A 23,186-nucleotide genomic window follows, 5' to 3' on the forward strand; every position below is an offset into this window, starting at 1 on the left:
TTATGCTTATTCTTCGTAAGAAAACATTTATTATAAATTACGTTACGTCATAATATGTATAATACTTGATTATCATAAATCAATAGGAACATTTTTGATAAATATAATCTACACTTATAAATGAAAATATCACCTAAAATTAAGAATCTTTGGATGAATTGAAACAAATTACAAAAAACACAATCACTTTCTCCAAATTTAAACCGCTTGCACATGGATACTAGGCTGTGGGATTTACTCGTCTAGCTTCATTGTAACCTCGACATAGCTCTCTGCAAATCTTGATTGCAACACCTACGCTTTCCAGCAATCATTGAAAAACTATAATCCGAAACTGAAAGCTAATAACACTTTACATCAAGCATAGAAGCGCCAGTGATTAATTTTTTATATTATTGTTCTTGTAGATTCCATTAGTCCATTGTTTGCAACGGTCTGCTCCAATTCCTAATTCGCGGAGTGCATCCAATTTGGTTTTTACTCGAAAGTATTCAGATATGGTGCAATAGATCCGATATCTTCACAATCCGGAATTGCTTTTCCTTTGAATTTGAGACATGATTCAGCACAAGTTTGTCCTTGGAAATAGTTACCAAACATCTTCTTGCATTGTGCACAATTGTTTAGACAAATTTGGATGAAATCAAGACCGGTTAAAGTATCTGAAAGAATTTTGTTGTCTTGTTTTTTTAAAAGAGAAGAAAGAAGAGATTTGTAAATTAATGTGATTCTTTTGATTCAAACTAACATGGAAATAGTGTTTAGTTACATAAAGAACTAGAAAAATATTCCAAAGGTACTGACGAAATAGTTATTTTAACAGAAATAGCATTACCATCTTCAAGAGCGTCGGAAAGATAGAAAGAATTGTCTAATCAACTGGATTACGCATCAAAAATATGAATATCAAAAATTCATCTCAAATATTCGCATGAAAGTTAATGTGCCAATCAAACAAAATCAAATAAAAATTTACCATAACGCTTGCCGATAGCGGGAATCGCACTAGATGAATTCAAAAGTGATGCAATGAATAGAGCAGCAAAAAAGATAATCGTCAATTTAGCCATGGATGCCATCTGTAATAGTCCTGCAGAAATAGACATGATTAATGGTTAAATTCATTTAAATGGCTTTTATGTATTATGATTTAAACAAATGGAGATATGTAATGTGTGATATGCTTTGGCCATGGCCCCTTTTACGGATAGTTGCAAATGGTATTTCAGGTGAACAATATTAAGTTGGCCTAGAGAGTTGTCGTTGATGATGGTAAGAGAAATACTTCTTCTTGGAAGTTGGCAGTAACTCAATTAAGAAGAAATGAAAGAAAAATAATTAAAATGAAATAATTCTCTGAATAGTATTTCTTTTTATTTTGCAAAACAGAGAATTAAGAAGAAAAATTTCCATTTCACCCAGCTAAAGTCCAATAAGACGTGCATATTACTTGCTCTCTAGCAGTGTCGTGGCGAAAATTCCCGGAATTTTCAAAGTTGAATACATCTAAGCTGATGAATAATAAAAAGAAAGCCATCATAAAACCAAATGTGCATCTATCTGTTTGCAGACTAAGGATGATTTCCATCTAAATGGTTTAACCACTCATTTCGTCACAAAATTCGTTGAATTATGAGAGACGTCCCCAATATAGTGGATGATGCTATCTGATCAGTCAAATACGTACAAACCTTTCTAGATCATTGACATCTTTCTAACTGTCTTATTTGGCAAGTTATCCAAGGCGCTAAATTTGCAATTGTAATCCTCTGAGTGGAGAGAAGTCGAACCAGCAACGAATCCAGTAGTAAAAGACAAGATATTGTAGACAGGTGAGCTGTCCCAGACTTTGTGCCTGCTGCGGAGGTCCTTTTCCTAATATGGGGAAATTAATTGATGCCACCCAAAGAGACAACGTCATCACTCGAACTTTGAGGAAAATGATGTAGCTCCAATGCAGGATCTGTGGTTTCGTCTAAGAAATGCTGGGGCGCCAATGCAATATGCGGTCGTCCATAATGCTGCACCCACGGTGATTTAATTAGTAGTAAGCTTGGCCTCATAACATGTACGGTTTCATCATAGAAATGTACCACATATCCTCAATATTTCTCATTGCGGTATGTATTGTATTGGAAACAGTAGTTTTTACTTGATCACCGATGGGGAAGATAAAATTTGAACTACTGACTCGGAATATCCGAAAAATTTCACCTTGGGAGGCTTGTAGTTTCCGCAATATTGTCAACTCTAGGGTTTGTCCTCAATCCCTTGCGATTGCTTTAACGCTGCTGTTCTGAAACTTTCGCACAGTCTGATTGATGCCATGTTGAAATACAACGTCCTGGGAATCTTGGCAACTCCCCTTGATAACCTACCATCGACCACATCAACAAAACCCTTCTTTTCTTTAAGATTTAATAAACATAAATTATTTTGCTTCCTATCGAACGGCCTATCTCCAAATACCAGATAAAACAATTTTCTTTCACTAGATTTAAACTCCTTTATATTGCCACTCAACTATTGGGCGCATTCATTAACATTTTGAAACCGCGAGAAAAGATATTTCCGTGTAGTTCAACTACAGCAGTCACCATTATATTTTTTGAGAAATCCGACTTCATTCGACAACAAAAACATTTCTTCAGTACAATTTTTCCAACTTCTCTTTCTCTTCCATCGACCAAAACAGATTCCAACATAAACTGTAACCATCAGTTTCCATTAGTAAGGAAACAGTGCTGAAACTTCTGACGGCAAGTAGGACGTAGACGAGGCGGGTCCAGAAAGCAAGTGTTCCTCACACAGCGGCAGTATGCACTAACCACAGCTAAATATTCTTAAATTCCAAAGCTAGTCCTGAATGTAAGATTGGTAAAAGGAAAGAAGATATCAACTGTCGGCATGCTGCAAAGTAGCTAGGAAAACTAGGAGGAAATTGTGGATGTTAAATGGTCTCGAGAGTGATCCTGCTGCTTCTAACTGGCCAGGATCAGGATTAGCTAATTAGTCTTAGCAATTTAGTCGGGATAACGAATTCTTTCTTGGCCATGCACAGTTTTACCATGGCTATGCTATCATAAGGGACTTTGAAGTCAATGAAAAAATGGTACAACTGACCGCCATATTCCAACAGTCTCTCCAGCGCAGGCTGCAGCGAGGAAATCTAATCTATTGCTAATATGTCTGGAGTGAAGCCGCTTTGGTGTGAACCGATGATGTTTTGTTTTGTGTGTATGGGGTTTTTCGCCCCGCAAAAATAGCGGGCAATATCATACAGATGGTATTCAGTAACGTGATACCACTATATTACTGCACTCTTTTTTATTGTGTGGGACACATATTGCCAAGCTGCCATTCATCGGGCATTGATTTACTGTCGAACACCTTAAGCATAAGTTGATGAACTGCTTTGCGTAGTTGGCGGCCTCCATATTTAGCCAGTTTAGCTGTAATTCCATCGGCTCCTGATTAATAATAATAATCGTTGGCGCAACAATCCATGTTGGATCAGGGCCTTGAAGTGTGTTAGAGCACTTCATTCAAGACCGTAACGGTACACTAGGAGGCAATGTGGTCAGCATTGCGCTCCTGATTACTTGTGATTAAGTCGATGAATTGAACGTACAGTTTTTCCATGGTTGATGGTGGCAGCATTTGCCCATCGTCTTCAGGTGGTCGACAACTGGGTATGGGGCCTCCAACTCAGCACAGAAGGTGGTTTAGCAATTCATCAAGATACTTAACCCGTCGGTCCAATATGCTCATTCTGTCGGAAATCAGATTTCCCTTTCTGTCTTGATAGGATGAGCGCCGACATGTATATCGCTTTATCCTGCTACATTGTTTGAAAAACTTCCGCGGCTGGTGCAGTTACTCCACAGACCTATTGGTCCTCCTAGGCTTCCTTTTTTGTCACTAAAGTTGCTTTCAGGTACTTCCAACAACCGTTTCGTCCGATATTACTAGTAGAATAATTCGCTCTCCAATATCATTGATATTTTTATGTAAGTTTTGGGAACCAACGTATCGCCTGAATATATACTCCGTCCCTACTTGGTGGTTAAAATCTTCAAAGATGATCATACCTGAGACAACTTTTGAGGGTTCGTTCTACTGCCTCGTAAAAGGTGATCTTCTCAAAATCTGCAGTCTTCTCTCAAGGGGCGTGAACGCTAATGAGGCTTATATTTCGAAATTGGTCTCGTAAACCCAGAGTGCATAGCCGTTCGTTTATGTTGTCAAAGCGAGCTTCATGGTTTACTGGATGATCGCTATAATATATGGTGCAATGGCTTTTCTACAGGAAACTGGTCCCTACCCAGGGTATGTCTTGTAACGCTGGAACGTCAACCTTATGTTGGAACAGGTTATCGACTAGCTATTTGACAGCCCCTTTGCTATACAAGAAACACACGTTGCATGAGGAAGTGCGCAGATTGTTTGCATGTTTTCTTTGCCGGATTCGCATTTGCAAGATCCATCCAATCAGACGCTCCGTTTGTGGCTTCATAATATTTGCTTTCTGTGTAGGGTAGTCAGCCGTACCAAACACCCAAAATTGAATATCTGTTGGTACAATTTTTCCTTTTTTTTAGGCGCTTTCATTCCTCTCTTCCGGCAGCTTTTCGATAAGAAGGAACTCCTAGTGATGATCACATGGGGTGGAGATGAAACTGCTGATATTGGTTCAACAAGCAGGTTTTATGCTCAAAAGGGGATACTAATCCACTTTTTCGAACTGAGACTTACTCTTACTCGGTAGAAAAAATAGATACTAACTTTGTCGGCAAACCCAAATAAGCAACCGGAAGACCCATCATTATACCGCCCTGTCTTATAGAATATCCTAGAGAAGTTTACATATTTGCAACAGACTTTTTCCTGGTATGGAATGTAGACATAACAACTTTGTGCCATGGTGATGTTGGGTGTCAAAAATATATTTAATTTAGCCAACTAATATAAAATCCTCTCCTATGAGACGTGATGTGCAATGAGGCTTTTCAGTTTGCGGATAACTGCTGCAATCACGAGACAACTGAAAATGTTAAAGTCTGCGCTAAAGATGCTATCAGTACATAGAAACGTGACCCAATAGATCGAAAACAGAAGCAGTGGGAGAAAAGTACTGTAAATTTACTGATTAATGACCACACAATCACTTCACAGCCAGTTATCAAATGGCAAGAGGTGATGATTACAGCAAAGTTAAATTTCAAAGGACATCTGAAATATGCCACGAGAAAAAGACAGAGATACTAGAATATTACTAGCAACACTATCGCCACGTCGAAAATGAGGATATCCGCGATCGATTTGGGGTTGCAACCATCATGCAAATGCATCTTCGATGGTGTAGTCATGTGATTCGCGCTAACGAAAATTCACTTGTCAACATTGATCTGAACATCGAAGTCGATGAGAAAGAACCAAAAGGCCCGGCTGAAGCACCGCGACTTGATATGATGGATGGTGATTTGGAAACCTCTTGACTGCATCCAAATTAGGTCTTGGATAGAGCAAAGTGATGTAACCGATCAAGACGAGCCGACCCCACTTCTGGACAAGGCAAAGGCTGAAGAAAAAGAAAGAAGGATGATGTCCAACACTGAAGACTCAAAATACAACAGCAGGTTGGTCGCAGCTGAAGTCGTTTGCCTACCCTTTTATTTGCGGCACCAGACTGCGAAGCAGCAGCAGTAGCGCGAGTAATCGGAAGCTGGTTAATGTAAGCTATTGGTTGATAGAGTTACTTCAGGCGAAGCAGCATGTATTATTACAAGAATGCTCCAGATGAACCTCCTGCTAAATGAGGCTTACTGTCCGAGTGATAAAAAGAATTAATCCACAACTAAACATAATTCACAGGAACCAGTAAGAAAGTGAAAACAACAGATTCGTAAAGGTTTCACCGAACACACGTAGTGATTCTTCCAAATTCACCAATGCCACTGCGAAATGATACCACCTGGCACAATTTCTAGCAGGCCATGGTTTTTACAGGAAGTATTTGTACTGATTCAGGAATTTGATATGTCTTTATTATGTTCTGTAGGTGGTTGTATACCTTAAGACCCAGAACATTTAATGTCCCACTGTTCGCGATTTTGCTCAAAGGAGAAAAATTTGGAAGAATTCTTCTGGAACTCAACATAACCCAACAAAGCAAAATAAAGAGGTTGAAGAGAGTATGTTATTTCTTTAATCAGCTATAAATATATCGCTAAGAAAGCACACTGATCAAGAGAACAGTTCGTTTCCAAAATATAGTATCCGTGCTTTTCTTTCTTCATTTTAACTCCATAAAATCGAATCAGATAAAGATCGGAAAGGTAGAAAGCGGGAGTAAGGCGTGAATTTCGCGGGGAAAAGGACGGTGTCTTCTCTAGATGTTCACCTCCGGCCACAAGGCCAAAAAGTATCGAAAATATTTTTGGAAAGGAGCTCTTGCATATATTTATGGACAACATCACACGATTAATGACAGCAGAGAAAGCCCGGATAGATCACAAATAATGTGGCCGGACCCTACAATGCCTCTCTTCCAAGTAGAGCTATGATGGCAAAGCTAATTGGAGGCAAGACACTTTGGAGGAAATGACTGAAAGTGTGAAGCACAGGTATAGTAAGGACCAGATATCCACAATGAAAAAAATACATCTTTGTTCCAGCTGTCACAGGAATTAATGCTATCTTTATGTGCGTATAAGTAGCCACAACGAAACATCAGTGCTAATTGAAATGCGCAAAGTGACTACATAAGTGACACTTAGAACAAAGCTGACTTAACTTTTAATAGTCGCTTTGGAGAGGATATTTGTTTCATACCATCTTGTTTCGTTGGAGTGACAGCTTCAGAGCATGATATACAACAGGCGGATCCCGATTATAGACCAGGAAAATCGCATGTCACAGCGATAATACGGATTTTGTATAACATTACCAATAGTCGATGCCACCAATACAGTGAGCAGTGAGAGCCTCATCTTCAACGTGGAGAAGGCTTTAAATACTGGAAGCAGCAAACTTTCCAGTATGATGCTTCCTAATTAATTCTATCTTAATGCAATTTTACGGGTCTAGGATGAACTTAAGGACGGTTTGCAGTCAATTTTCAATAAAGTCTTAAAAAACGTATACACAAACTGTTAGACGCAGGTAGATTCAGGTATGAAGTTAATGTGTTCCTTATCAGTGACAAGCAGAAAATGTCCCCACATATCAATGAAGCACATTGGTAGCCGTTGATGTAATAGAAATTGACATTTTGGCAGAGAAGACGTGAAGGCTTTGAGAAAGCAAACTTTAGGATGAGGGTGAACAATCCATCCAAATGTATCAGGACGTTAGGACCTTTCTGATAAGGAAGTTAGACGCAAATTGATCCGAAATATCTAGCGATGTATGCTGCGATGCAATGGATCTGACACAATGTGGACATCGCCATTACCGGCATGGTTTTGGCGATGACTGTCTCCCCTTTTGTCCTGAATATCCGATTGGGTATGAAAGCCCTAACCACATAACTACTTTAGTTTATATTTGAGAGGATAATATGCGCGATATTTCACAAATGGTTAAGTTTCAAGAAGGATTGAAAATAATAAATCGCACCATAGTCCGCATCCTACAGGAACAAATAGTATTCTGGATAGTATTTTATGCAGGGTGTGCAACACGATGCTACAATAATAAACTTTAGTAGGGTAAATATATTTTTAACCACTTTCTTTTAGCCAAATTTTCCCACTCATTAAGTATTTTGAATATGATTTTAAATAGAAATTAAATCACCACGCACGTATAATACACTTGTTACAACTATCACAAACTAACATGGCAACAACTCACACAAAAATTGAAATCCAATTGTTGGATGAATTTTTCACTATTATTCTAAAAAGATGAAAACCAATAAATATGTGATGCTCACTTACAAATAGGCGGAATAAATAACTGACAGGATCCTTTTCAAATGAATACTTTCTAAGAATCTTAATAAGTATCTAAAATAACAACCGAAAGTACTTATTCAGAAGCACTATATAAAAATCAACCAGTGTTCCAGCCGAAATTTCACAAATGACTTTCAAAATCCAGTATATACCACCTTTGTACTTTTATTGAGTCCAAGAAGTCATAAATTACCACAGATTCCACACGGAGGGGATTTACATACATATCTTACTTGCTCACGAAATCTGACTTGAACAGATCGAATTAATAAAATATATCTTGTCACATGTCGTCAAGATTAGCGAAAAAAGCTGTAATCGACTGTTAACTAGTTTATTGTAAGTCGGCATCGATCGATTATGCCTTTTTATATTAGTGTTTATCCACTAGACGGAAGAATACCATCAGAAATCCACATACTTCAGTCAAACCAGTTTTTTTCTTTATTCTTTGAATGTCAACAAAAAATAATCAATAAAGTAAAAAAATAGCTGACAACAAAGCTGCATTCAGACCATACTAAAAAGATACAAATGAAGCCGTTAAGAATCTTTCGAGATAAGTCAGTAACGCGATATCACAGGTGAATGTGCTTTTCCTTTGCATATATTACCAATGGAACGATTGACGGGAAAAAACCAATCGACAATTTTAGCAACTTCAAAAGTGTGTGATTGAAATCAGTAAGAATAAATGATCGGTTAAGAGTGTTATTGCGGCTTAATAAAAAAATGCGGACACTTGTAAGCCGGCAATAAAGTTCTTGCGTTTCCGGGTTTGCGGAAGCCAGTAAGTCAGTATTAGGAATGAAATTCTGGTCTAGACCAGAAATGGTAAGTGTACATGAATCAGCCAAGATAACATCGAAAGAATATAAATTAGGAGCGGTTCTAAAAATATCTGCTGAATGCGACCGTACTTGAGGTCCGAAAAGTTGATTTGGAGTTTAATGATGATGGATAATGTTGCGAAGCAAGTTTTGCTTCAGTTTTATGTTTAAGAAGAATCTACTTAACTAGGCATTGCACATCCGCCATATTCATTCCATCAACACACAGACTACCCATTTACGAACTCGAACTTTTACTTTTTTTGTTATTCTGTTCTGGTTATTTTTTCAAAATTGATAAGCCTCTGTTAAATATTACCATTTTTACAATAAACAGATAGTGCAGGCTAGTTCTGTAAAAGGGACATCCATTATTGACGAAATAAGCTTTTAGTCTTTAGTGAGCTTCAATTTCACGGTGAAGGATCGTCTCAAACAGTTGAAGATTTTCTTCGGAAAAGTTTATCAATACTATCTAGTCTATCTACATGAATAAGTGATTTAATTACAAGATGTGCTGGCTGCAACACTAGCCTGCAGAAGTATTAAAAGTTAGTCAATCACTTATTTCCAAGCATCTATATGGCATGAGCAAAATTCGCAGAGAATGAATAAATTGAGGTAAAAAGGGGATTAAAAGCCGCTCTCTCTTTCGGATGAATTGTTACTGAAGATGAAAAATTGATTTATTTTAGTAATCCCAAACAAAATATCCTTGGAAAGAAAACTATGTACCAGGTGGTATCGGAAAGATGCATTTGGCTTTGCTTCGACACTATATTGCTGATCATTTCAGGAAAAGTTGTAAGCACTGGGCTGGGGTCCCTCAACGTATTTGGTTACGACTTGTTTTGTTCAGTGCAATGCAAAGAAGCGAAAATTTGAGTCAATCATAGAATCGGTTTAAAAAAAAATGATGAGTTCTATCAGCAACATATCCAAAAATTTACCAGAAACATGGGCGAAGGACGTATATTCCAACAATGGATAGCTTGATTGATAAAGTGATATACTTTCCAGTTCAAATATATGTTTAAAACTCAGTCAAAACGATTTTTCATATAGGCAAACCTAACAATAACTTAGCGAACCTAGAACCGTTTGTCACATTACTTCGAACTGGCCCCGAGTTCTCCGCCTTGCGGAACCTTCAAATCCGGGAATTCCTGTCACCAACGGGACGGAGAGGAGAAAGGAAACTGTTAGTTCAAGGAACCCCCTGCGATTGGGCCCCTCCATCGGCCAAACTCAACCTTCTTTGCAACAAGAAGAACCCGAATATAATGCGCTCCTCAGCATCTCCTTGACAATTTTGTCTGGAGAGAGGTCCCCTGTGTTTAAATAGATCTGCTGACGAATCCAATCCCCCTTTCCACAAAAAAAGTGTGATGGGCGTCGTCTACAACTCCATTGCAAAACACAAAATCAAGAAATCGTACCTTTCAAATCCTATGCAGGTAAGACTGAAAACCTCCATGCCCACCTAGGAACTGGGTAAGGAAATAGTCAGTCTCACCATTTTTCTGATTCAAACACGCTCCTTTTTTTCCGATGGAAGGTGGAAAGCTTCAAAAGCTACCGCAGACTCCTGTCACACGGTTATGTGCGATTCTTACCCACTAAAACCACCTCATTCTCCTTCCACTCTCCCCGCGGGACTCCCATTTGGTATTACGTCGCGGGGCTGGATCAGAATTTATTCTGCGCTCATGTCAACATTCGTGTTCCTCTCGCGTTCATTCTTTCGGATGACTTCCTCCTGCCTAAGCTTCTTTCCGATGGCTGTAATCACTTTTTCAACTTCGGTCCATATTCCCTTGGCTTTCACCATAAGCTCCATGATATTTTCGGGTGTAAAGTGCTCCCCGGTTGTAGGTTCTAATGTAGCCCTTTGGGTTTCGAATCTGGGGCAGTGAAAAAAGACGTGTTATGCGTCCTCTGGAATGTTTGCACACTGTGTGCAATATGACGAATCATCACGCCCAAATCGATACAGATATGCTCGATAGCCTCCGTATCCGCTCAAGAATTGAGTTAGGTCGAAACCTACTTCGCCGTGAGGTCGCTCGATCCATTTTCGGATATCCCATATGATTTTGTGAGTCCAACGGCCTTTTTCTGACTCGTCCCACTTCTCTTGCCATTCCGCAACAGTTTCAGCTCGTGCGAACTGTCGCCGACGGGCAGAAGATTTTCCGGTGAGGTACGTTCGATCCTAAAGTCGTTGTATTTCTTTCGCCAGAATCTCAATCGGGATCATTCCTGCTATCACGCAAGCTGCTTCATTAGAAATTATTCTGTAAGCGCAACATGTTCGGAGTACATTTATGCGATACGCAGCTCCAATCTTTTTCTTATTTATTATATTTTCCAGTGCATCTGCCCATACTGGGACTGCATACAGTAGGATCGAACTGACCACCCTTGAAATAAGGAGTCGACGGCTCGGCCTTGGGCCACCTATATTTGGTAGCATTCTCGCAACCAGTGCTCCGATGTTATATGCCTTGGTTGCTGCACCCTCCACATGCAATCTGAAATTCAACCTCTGGTCAATCATTACACCTAAGTACTTAAGTGCAGGCTTGGAATAAATTGTTTGCGTTCCAACTTTGATCTTCATTGAAGTGCACTTTCTCCGCTTGGTAATAAGTACTGCTTCCGTCTTATGCTCTGCGAGCTGTAGACCAGCATTCTCTAACCAGGATTTATTCTCATAGACTGCTTCATTTGCATAGAGCTCGGCTTCCTCGAGAAGGCGTGCAACAACCGTCACACCAATATCGTCCGCGAAACCAATGGAGGCCACACCAGTAGGAAGGTCTAGGGTCAATACCCCGTTATACATAATAATCCACAAGAGTGGCCCTAGGACAGACCCTTGTGGAACTCCGCATGTCATTTGGTAGGATTTCATTCCTTCATCTGATTCGCAGCACAGAGTCCTATCGATTAGATAATCCCTCAATATCCGTAAGGAATAGTTCGATAGCTGTGTGTGACTTGCATGACAACATCAAATGTGGGTCTCCCCGCTCTAAAGCCGAACTGCCGTGGAGATAATTCTGGGGCAACACATATCGCTGCAGCGAGTCTACTTCTGATGAGCTTTGCGAGCACTTTACCAGCAATGTCAAGCATACAAAGTGGTCGTTATGAAAGAGGCAACTAAGGGTCGCTTTCCCTTTGTTGATCAGCGCAAGCCTCGCTACCTTCCAGTGAGAAAATGCCATATTTCAGGCAAGCATTGAATGCTCCGAACAGTAATTCTGGCCGATGTTGTAGCACTAACTCGTACTTTTCCGGAATGTTTTTCAGAGAGAGGACTGCCTCTTCAACTCGTTTATAGAGAAAAGTAGGCAGCCCAGTACTAGTACAATAGAGTTCATCTGCCAGGCCTTAAGTAAACAGGGTTCACAAGACCCGCAAGGTCCCGATTTTTAGGATTACCACCAAGTCCTGCCAATAGCGAGCTTTACTCCTGTTCATTGTGCTGCTGAGTCTTTTTTTGGCTGATCTGCACTCTGTGTTTATGGTGCATACCTCCAGGGCAGCAGGGTTTGTGACACTCCTTCCGGAGCTCTGCAATTTCCGCCATCCACGAATAATATAAAGCTTGCCCTCCCGGGCATGGAAGCTCCACTTATTAGGCTCATAACTGAATTTGCGATCAGCTGCAGTGTCATCACCGCCAGGAGTACCTTCCAACGCGGCCCCAACTGTTCCAAGAATTTCGACAAACCTCCCAGCGTTCACCTTCGCAACACTCGGATTTTTTTGGGGCCCGAAATGGAGGCGCAGAATAGATATCAAAAAAATGTTGCACCCTTGGACGCTGTGAAATTGCATTGATTGAAGTTTTCCACCGCATTACAAGCCTAAAAGCATAGTGGAACGTCAAGCAAAGCACCGAAAACAAATAAAGGATACACACCGCTCCACTAGCCACGTATTTTGCCCTTTGTTTGTATTTGAAACTTTGCTCGCCAGTTCACTATGTTTTTAGCCTAACAGAGCCTCACCAGCTTTTTATTTGATTCCCTACATAGCAACATATATTTGGTTTAAAACAAATTGTACAACCCCCTTTTGTATGTATAGGAACTCGCCGTAGAATAATGTAACTGAAATTCGTGCCAATCGGTACAACTATTTCTGAAAAAAGAACGTTTGTCAGTCAATTATAATCTTACCCAGTTTCTCATGCGCATGACGGATATCGCCAGTATCTCTACAGGTTTAAACTGGACACCTTACCGGATTGTCCAAACTGCGATGAACTCCCAGAGAACCCGGAGCACGTATTCCTCCACTGTCCAAGAATCGTGAAAGAAAGGAAGAACCTAGATGAAACTCCAATGGAGTTGCTACTACCAGAAAATTATGTGCGGTAGCATGTCAGGAGAATTGGGATGGGACCTCTGGATGAAATTGCTCTACTTTTCTAAACGTGAACCCATTTTTTTCTAATACAAAGGTGAGGGAAGCTACTATTCAAGGAAGTCCGAAAAGAAGCTTTTAAAGAATCTATTCGTGATCATTTAGTATAGTTTACTGCAGGTTGCCGTAAAAAATGAATGGTTATCTCAACATGTAACCGAGGCATGTGACGCTACCATGCCAAGAAATCGATACTTTACAATAGATAACCGAATCTTGAACTACGGAATTGTGACGCGGAGGTAATGGTATTTCCGCCCAAGAAGAATTTGTCAATATACTAGAGGAGCTGGTCATCGAGAAATCAAAAAATCAAAACCTGAAATTTAAAAAAAAATGTACTAAGTCAGCTTTATGGAGAAGCTAACGAAAATTCTGCAAAACACTATGCCTTGAGGAGAATATAAATTGCAGCTATAAAGTTTTTGTGAAAAAAGTGCAATGGCAAAAATTAACTCAAACCCACGGTTCAAGGCATCATTATCTCCGCAGCAAAAGGAGTTTCGAAATTATCTAACCATTCACCGAGACGTGATAGCCACAGTTACAGACACCGAGCTACAGGAATCTTGCGACGATATTGAAAACTGCAACGCTTCAAGAAGGTAGTCCGAGCAAGTTTTCGGTTTGAAAGTTGACCAACTACACCAAGTGTAAATGATTCGTATGCACTTTTGAGTCGTATATAATGGAACAAGTTTTTCCAACTCAATGGAGCAACCACAAATTGCCCTTGCTGCTGGAACACCAAAAATCATTAAATATGAACTTTTGTTACCCTATATGTCTTAAAGACGCCATTGTATTGCATTTTCTTCAAAAATCAGGTATTTGTTCAAAAACAGTGGTCAATATGTGCACCAAAAAGAAGAAGGAAGTCACTCCTCAAAATTAGTACGGAGCACTTGATGGCGGACTCGGGACCACTCGATCCCTAAACAGAAGTAGAGTTGCTTTCTTGACTCAGAAACAGAATGTGTCAAACCGCCGGTTCGTGGTTGTTATATTTCATTCATCGGCTAAAAATCCTAAGTCGCCAGGAGCCGATGGAATTACAGCCGAATTGGTTAAATATGGAGGCGACCAGTTACACCAAGTGGTACATCAGCTTGTGCTCAAGGTATGGGACAGCGAATCAATGCCTGACGATTGGCAAAGAGGCATTATCTGTCTCATACATAAAAAAGGAGATATCACGCAGTGCAGCAATTATAGAGGCGTCACGTTGCTGAGTACCATCTATAAGATATTCTCCGCTATCTTGCTAGGCCGGATAGCTCCATATGCCCAGAAAATCATTGGCCCATACCAAAGAGGCTTCACTCCAGGCAAATAAGCAACAGATCAGATTATCTCTCTGCGGCAAGCGATGAAAAAACTGTTGGAATATGGACATCAGTTACACCATCTATTCATCAACTTTAAAGCCGCCTATGATAGCATAGCCAGGGTAACACTGTACATGGCCATGAGAGAATTCGGTATCCCGACGAAATTAATAAGACTGACTGGGCTGACCCTGAGCAATGTGCGAGACCAGGTAAAAGCAGCAGGATCACGCTCTCAAGACGATTCGACAGCAACAACGGTCTCCGACAAAGGGATGCCATATCTTGCGTCCTCTTTAACCTGGCCCTCGAGAAAGTGATCCGTGATGCTGAGGTAAATGCAAGAGGTACGATCCTCTTTAAGCCCACCCAACTGCTAGCCTATGCTGACGATATCGACATCATGGGAAGAACCACCCGAGACGTACAAACTGCCTTCATCCAGATCGAGCAAGCGGCGATTGGCGCGAGATCTTGGGCTGCACATCAATGAAGGCAAAACAAAATATATGGTGGCAACGTCGGCACCGAAAACCAACCAACCAACAACATCAAACCGCACTGGTCAAACGGGAAGAATAAAGATATGAGAATACAACTTTGAGCTCGTTGATAATTTCTCCTATCTAGGGTCGAAAATCACAACCGATAACAGCTACGCACGGTTGTTGCCAGCCAACAGAGCCTATTTCAGCTTACAAAAACTGTTCCGCTCGAAACGTCTCACCATAGGGTCAAAGATCTTACTGTACAAGACAATGATCTTGCCAGTCCTTATGTATTCTTGGAAGACTTGGGTTCTTAGCAAGAAGAATTGCAAACTCTTGGCCGCGTTCGAGAGAAGAATCCTCTGAAGAATTTTTGGCCCCTACATGAGTATGGACAATTCCGTAGCCTACATAACAACCAAATTTATGGGCGATACCATGACCGTCCGATTGTGGATAAAATCCAGTTCAATTGGTTACGGTGGGCGGGTCACTTAATCCGTATGGATGAGGATGATCCAGCCCGGAAAGTCTATAAGGGCAATATCTATGGTAGAAAAAGAAGACGAGGCAGACCCTGCCTAAGATGGAGCGATGGCGTAGGTGAGAACCCCAGACAGTTTTTAGGGATATCGAATTGGTGGACTTCGGCGCAAAACCGGGATGTCTGGAGTTCCTTATTAAGGCAGGCCTAGACCGAATACCGGTTGTTGCGTCGTTGATGATGATGATGATGATATTTCATAGCCGCACTTGAGTTATGGAACAAACTTTATATATGCAAGAAACAAAGGAAGATCAGGAGATCAAGTGCGATAGTTAGGAGCCGAGGCGTACGATTTGCAACAAAAGCGCCCTGGTATTAAGCAAAACCTTATTTGCCAAGCAATATCATATGCATGACCTACGTAAACTGTGCAGAAAAGGATGCACGAAAGGAAAGCTGACGTAGCAGTCTAGCCTTCCAAATATAAAACAAGTTGGAAACCAGAAGCTCGACGTCTCAGGTATGAAAGTTTTGTTTAATTTTCTGTGTGAGAATATTTAGGTATACGGTGGTTCCAGCAGTGGCTGTGTAGTGAACACAAACGATATTCAATTTGATGTGGTACTAACATTTTAGGGAGTTCTAATCTGACGCCAAAGAAGCAACTTTGACCTACTATAACCTTGTTAATAATAGTAGGTTTTCCAGCAAACTTTCCAATATGGCGTTTCATGTTAGGACCTATACTAGTGCAGCAAAGTTTGCAGTAAATTTTCAAAACGCAGTGGTATACTATTATTAACTTTGGTTGGTTTTTAGGTTTCGAAATACTCTCCGTTATTTCGAAGCCTAAAAACTATGTGCATGGATTACGATATTTTTTTTTAGATGTTACGATTGAGCAGTTTCGGGTCTTTAAGGTAATTGAGTCCTTTCGGAATAACGGACTCTCCCGTTTACAGTTCATATCAAAACTAATATTTGTTTCGTAAAGTACTCCTCTAGACCTTCCGGTTGATCCCCCACGCGGCTATATTCGATGAAAAAAAATTTTGCAACCTTCCTAGCGAATTCCGTGCCAGTAGATGTAACATTTCTGAGAAAAGTGCGTGTGACAGACAGACAAACAGATTTCGGAGGCCTGTGTCGCTAGCTGCGATAGGTTATAGAGAAACAACATGTTTCCTGCTAACCATGTTAGACAAAAGAATTCACATTTCCTGTAATAAACAGTTGGCGATTTCTTAGCATTACGTGTTAGATGAAAAGAATTAATAACAAAGGAAACTTCTCTAGTTTATAGAGAATTCACATTCAAGGAGGCGAGATAAACGCACATCACACAACTGAAAGAATTTGATGAAGGGGAACTTCTGTCCAAAGTGGAAGTAGTGCTGAGAGATCGAATCACATCTAGAATGCTAAAATCACTCATAGGTGTTTCCCCCACTGAAGGATGCACACTTCATACTCAACTCTAGAACAATGGATTTCTCGCTATGTAAACAACGACCGATATTTTTTTAAAAAATTCCTAATCAGGAAATAAATGTTCAAAACAGATCATCATATTAACCTAACAACAAACTCCTTTACATATTTTATACATATTTATGAACACACGTACGTAAATATCTGCATCTACTTCGAATTGTCTGGTATGATTCAAAGATAATTTATTGGCAACAATCAAACGTGAGACTTATCGCGGAAAACTTTATCAAACATATCACAACACACGCTTTTCGTCCACAACCGGATTTTCGGCACGCGATTCAGTTTATGTATTTGCTTAAAAAATTTCGGAAAGGTACAGCACTCATATCATCACGTATTCAATAAATACCGAAAACTTTTTACAAGGCCAACTGATGAAAGTTGTCCAGGCAAATGCTTATTGCGGAATTTTATATGCGTTTATTTCCATTCACGCCAGCACTCTGCTGTACCTTTTCGGGGGTGTGTCAGGCTCCAGAACTAACTTACCGAAATGAAAGTTGCTCGTACGAAAATGCAGGAATCCAGGAAGGTTTGCTCACAGAACGGAATTTTCACTAGAACTGATACCGTGAAAGGAACTCTCCTAGTCTTTTATATTCAATGAATCACAGCTTGTTGTTAATCGAATTTCCGGCTTTTCAACGTCTCGGTCATCATCTTGAGTAGATGGAAAGATAGTAAGGTGGCCTGAAACCAAGTCGCAGATAATTTAATTGTCCCGGAATACGCGACACTATGAAAGTATGTGGTCGAAAAGGACTGTGGAAAGGTTTTCCGTTCTTATTAATTTGTATCTTGTATCTTCACTCAATTATCAGTTTTTATCGTTTAAGATACAGCGAAATTACTTGAGTATTTTATGACTTTGCGGAAATAAGACCAGTAGGGCAATTAGTTTAGTATAACTTCCCAGAAAAATGACGAATAAACTCGGATTCAAAAATAAAAGCCATACATATCCTATATTTCCTGATCTAAGTTGTAGACTTCCTCACAGTAATAGTTACCCGCAAAATCTGAGCCCCGTCAAAAATTATCGATTTTCTATATCAATGATCACGTATCCAAAAAAACCAAAGGTTCCAGCTCTGTCGTCTTATCCAATTGCTGAAAAACTCTAAAAGCATGACACGTGACCAACTTGGTGGTAATGTCCGACTCCAGCGCAATTGGCAACATGATCGGAAATTCATCACCGCCCAATAAGGAAAGTTTCGTTACAAAATAAAAGAAAAACTTCTTCTTCTTCTTCGATGGCGCTACAGCCCAAATCGAGTTTTGGCCTCCCGGATGCATCGCCTCCAATTATCTCGATCCAGAGACCGCATCCTCCAGTTAGAAAATCTTAGAATCGATCTGCAATCTGTATCCACTGAATCCTCCCAAAGTTTCCTTGAACTCGCTTCCGGTCGGGTACCATTGGCTCTGCCTTTCAGCAGTCATGTCGGAATCCTTGCCTCGTGCATTGATTCGATATGGCCAGCCCTTTGCAATTTCCGGATTTGGGCTAGTCTCGATGCTGGTGGGTCGTCAAATAATTCATACAATTCATGATTGTATCTGATTCGCAAGGAACCTCCTTCCTTTATGGCTCCGAAAATCTTTCGGGGGGCTGGTCTCTTGAAGATATCGATTTGCTTTTCCGACATTTGCGTCAAGGTCCGCCACGTCTCGCATCCACACAACGCACGGGAAGAATTAATATTTTGTAGATGTCTAGTTTCTTCATTACGGGGGCGACCACATAAAGTGCTTGATGAGCAACAATAATTCGCTTTTGAAAGTCGTGTCTTTCGTTTCCGTCCTTCGGGAGAGGTTCACCTATTCGAAATTATGCCCACCCACAATATTCACGTCGTCTGCGTACGCCACCAGTTGCGCAGATTTTACCAGTAATGTACCTTTGGTATTAACTGAGGCCACCTTCCTTACTACGAGTACCAAGTCAAAGGGAGTGGGGACGATACCATCCCCTTGCTTAAGTCCTGACCCTATTGGAAAGCTTTGTGTCAGTTCATTTTGGATTTTTTTTACCCTTGTTGTTAATCATTAGGGCCTTCTTCTTCATCTTCAATGACGCGATAGGCCACATTGGTCCTTGGCCTGCAGGATGGATTTCCTCCAGCCACCTCGATCCTCCGATCACGTCCTCTAGTTGGAAAATTACAGCAGCTTTTACTGGCCTCGCCCACTGAATGCTCCAACCGTTTGCATCGCTTTCCCACTGGGAATCGTCCTTCGAGTATGCCTCTAAATATCCTGTTAGGTATTCGCTTGTCGTCCATCCATTCTAGGTAACCGGCTCACTGCAATTTTCATAGCTTTACCACCAGCGATGCTGCTGGATTGTCATGGAGCTGATATGACCCATGATTGTATTTAATTCGTCAGTCAGCTCCTACATCTTTTACCCGTCCAAGTATTCGACGTAAAACATTACTTTCGAATGTGTCGATAGACTTCTCTAACGCCTGCGTTAAATTTTTTTTTGATCCTCTTTATTTTTACTATGCATCCTTTTACTTTTTATTATCCGTAGGACTGAGTAGTATGATTTGTGTGCCATTATTACCAACCTTCGTTATGTTTACTCCTGGGTACAAAAAGTTGTCCATGTTTTCAAAATCAAAGTCGCCCATTGTGAACTTTTGACGTATTGGCACCTGTCTTCTTGCTTAAGTCATGAGTTCTGCTTTCCTTTCATTAATTCTTAGGCCAGCTTCTTGCCCTGGTTCATTTAATTGCAGGAATACTTCTTTCGCGTCTCCAATTAAATATCCCGTGATGTTTATGTTGTTAGAAAATCCCACTTTTTGCGAAGAATTATAGAGTAATGTTCCCGTGGTTCCTAACTGTGTTAATTTGTCCAAATTTTTAAAATAAATTTATGTCGTTTTTCTTCAAACTATAGAGGTGTTCTCCGATGGCTCAAAAACAGAAAAAGGTTCTATAGTAAGAATCTACCTACCAAATAGAAACGAAAGGTTGATTGTTCATTAGAACAATATACAGCGGTCTTTCAAGCTGAAGTATATTTGACAACTAGGGTGAAAGACAAGCGATTGAAGGATATTCACATCCCAGTCTGCAATGATAGCCAAGCAGCCTTGAGGGCTTTGAATAGACCCTTGGAAACCTCAAAAAATCATTCAAGAATTTAGAAGTCGTTTGAAGTCTATATCTAGATTCAATATGGTAGAACCACTCTAGGTACCTGGTCACCACGGCATAGAGTCAAATAAAACCTCGGATACCTTTGCAAAAAGGAGTTCAGTCTCTTCCATACCAGTACCGGAGACAATAATTGAAATGCCAGTGATGCTATTAGCATAGGGAAATACTGCTGTCAAAATTAAGAACAGATTTCTCTTAATTACAGAATCCAAATGCTACTAGACACACCAAACTTTTCTGGTAGCAACCAAACCGGCATACAGTAGCGAGAAAACTCCTACAAAGAAGCCAACAGTAAACAACCTGGCGAGGGCACATCCATCCATCATCATTGGGCCATTCTGATCCCCATGATATACAATAACCTCCGCTGATGCTTTGTAGAAAGAATTACTTCAGATGAGTCACCTGCAGTCTCAGGTCTAATCGCCCTCCTCGAGTACGTGCAGACAGCATGGCCACTATGATCAACAGCTTGACTGAAACCAGTCCGATCCGGAAAATCGCAAAAAGAATCTTTTCACCAGTCAATTACCGCTCTGTATACAATACGACACATAAGATATCACAAAACAACACTAACACAATACACAAGGAACTGTTGGCTGTTGCCAGAAGGCAACACACGCATGTGAAGCAGCGCATCGGAACGTATCACTGCTGGTAAAAGCATATATACCCCTCACAACGTGAACGCCCATGTCGTCTAGATTGCAGATATTACAGTCTGCTTAGCATGAAACCAATCCTCTGATAATGCTCCACACAGAGCACTCAAGAATACAAATTTCGGGAGTTGCCCATCTTCGGCTCGAATCTCTCTCTGTGCTGCGAAGACTCGGAAAAGGGACCTCGGCCTTACATTCCGGCCACCTTTCGCAAGGAAGTGTTTCACGCGGTTCACGACATAGCCCATCCAGGCATTAGGTAAGCAAATCGGTTAGTCACCAATAAATACTTCTGGCAAGGATGTCAATTCCTGGGCCAGAGAGTGCATCGCATGCCAGAAGTGTAAAGTCTCCAGGCATGTAAGGAAAGAAGTGGGCTCATTCCCCCGCACTACCAAGCGTTTCCACACGATACACCTCGACATAGTGGGTCCTTTGCGAGACTCGCACGGTTATAGGTATTGTCTCATAATCATCGACAGGTTTACGCGGTGGCCTGAGGCAATACCTCTGAAAGACATTACGGCGCAATCTTGTATCGAAGCCCTCTGCCGAGAGTGGATACCTCGCTTTGGCGTACCTGCAATGGTTATCACTGACCAGGGAATGCAATTTGAGTCCACCCTTTTCTCGGAGTTAGGCAAACTCCTAGGGTTTAAACGCCAGCGGACTACTGCGTACCACCCGCAATCCAATGGAATGCTAGAACCTTGGCACCGGACGCTGAAAACCGCCATTATGGCACGCGACGATCCGTCCTGGACCCAAGTCTTGCCTCTGATGGAGAACACAGTTCCGTATTCGGTCGCTGAAACCCCTCGGTTTCATCTGGAGGCGGAGTGATGTGGCGCGGCAGGATTTGCGGCATTCGAAATTTATTTTATTTTATTTTATTTAAAATAACTAGCACCAGTTGTGTTGTTGGAAAAAGTAAAAGATTCCTATACCAGTGCCATTGTTTTTATGAAATAAATGCAGTGTTATAACCAGTGAACATTGTTGTTGTTAACTTCTAAACACTGTTCCAGTCTCATCTAACAATATTTTGACCGCAAGCGGACCTAGCCCCGCCACCTGATCAGCACTACCTAAATCCATTTGCGCCAAAGGTATGCCTATCTACTCCAATAGGTCGTAGAATGCCGAGACACCTCTAGATCAAGAGAAGGAACACCCAACAATACCTGCATATGTATCTAACATTTCTTCTGCTTAGACCCCATTCAGTTTTCAACATACATAATAATTTCGTCAAACGCGCCTTGAGCTCGATCAGGTGCAGGCTCAAGCGCATGCTTTTCAGGATTATGACTCCTGAGTGTGTTACTTTCTGTCGGTATTTAAAATTCAATTCGTTCAATTTTGCTAAAGGCGGACGACGTACAAATGGCTTTCAACAACATCACGACAGTTTGTTTCCGGATTTTATGAAACCAAACATTAACTAAGCGCATGCTCTCGGTAGCCCGCCGCTCTAGCAGCTAGTCGAGTACTCTCCTCAGAAAGAATGAGGAAATCATCCCCATAGGCAATGCATTCAACCATGGAACTAAGCTAACCCAACAGTTCATCCATCATCATGTTTCAAATAGATCCTTGTGGGCAGCAGCACTCCACATTAACCCACACACGCTCATTGACACCTTGGGCGAATGTTTTCCTACGTAGAGAGAGAGAGCCACAGAGCTAATTCCTGACAACACGAATGACCAATCTACCAAGATTCTAAGAATGATTTATTAGCGCAATGGACAACAAAGTTTTCCACACGCATTAAGGCATCATCTGTAAAAGCCGTACTGCCTGTCACATACCAGATGAGATGTTTTCACACTCAGTCGCTGGATTATAATCCTCTCTAGGACCTTGCCAATGGCGGGGAAAAGAAGTGTGGTCCTGTACGATCAATGACATCAAGCATCTTCTGGAGCACAACAAACACGGTCTTCCAGAAAACAGGAAAGTAGTCCTCCCGTAAACAAAAGTCATGCTGACAATGGACATGAGATGGGATGGCCCGCTAAATGGGTTTCCCCATTTCACCAGTCATCCCATCCCAGTCAGGTGACTTCCAAGACTCGAATCTCCTCATGGGGAATTTCTCCCATCCGTTCAGCGCGATCGCCAAGAAACACCTAAGGCGCGGAACCTGGAAGTAGTCCACCCAATAAAGCACAACCACTATTACGCCATGTCACCGTAGGTTCTCCATTCACCATAGTTTCCCTCTGCATATCTGGTAGATCCTTCTCCAAGAGTCATCGCTATGAGCACCGACCGCTCTACATATAATGGAACATTTAGGGTTCC

The 23,186-nt window shown here is 41.0% G+C and overlaps 1 protein-coding gene across 4 annotated transcripts; it reads right to left on the reverse strand.

Moving 5' to 3' along the window:
* LOC119651602 (eclosion hormone) lies at positions 1–17,655 on the reverse strand. 4 transcript variants are annotated; one of them, XM_038055254.1, is made up of 3 exons: positions 17,521–17,655; positions 977–1,090; positions 1–662 (listed from the first exon to the last, which is right to left on the reverse strand). In XM_038055254.1, exons 2-3 carry the CDS (start codon positions 1,077–1,079, stop codon positions 478–480), a joined length of 288 nt encoding a protein of 95 aa, XP_037911182.1. In that variant the 5' UTR covers positions 1,080–1,090; positions 17,521–17,655; the 3' UTR covers positions 1–477. The 4 variants fall into 4 exon arrangements, with proteins under 4 accessions (XP_037911182.1, XP_037911179.1, XP_037911183.1 ...); XM_038055251.1 differs by having other exon boundaries at positions 1–680; XM_038055255.1 differs by lacking the exon at positions 17,521–17,655 and adding an exon at positions 7,944–8,103.
* Between the last annotated feature and the right edge of the window lie 5,531 nt (positions 17,656–23,186).

Source organism: Hermetia illucens, chromosome 3 (assembly GCF_905115235.1).
Source record: "Hermetia illucens chromosome 3, iHerIll2.2.curated.20191125, whole genome shotgun sequence".
Lineage (NCBI taxonomy): Eukaryota > Metazoa > Arthropoda > Insecta > Diptera > Stratiomyidae > Hermetia > Hermetia illucens.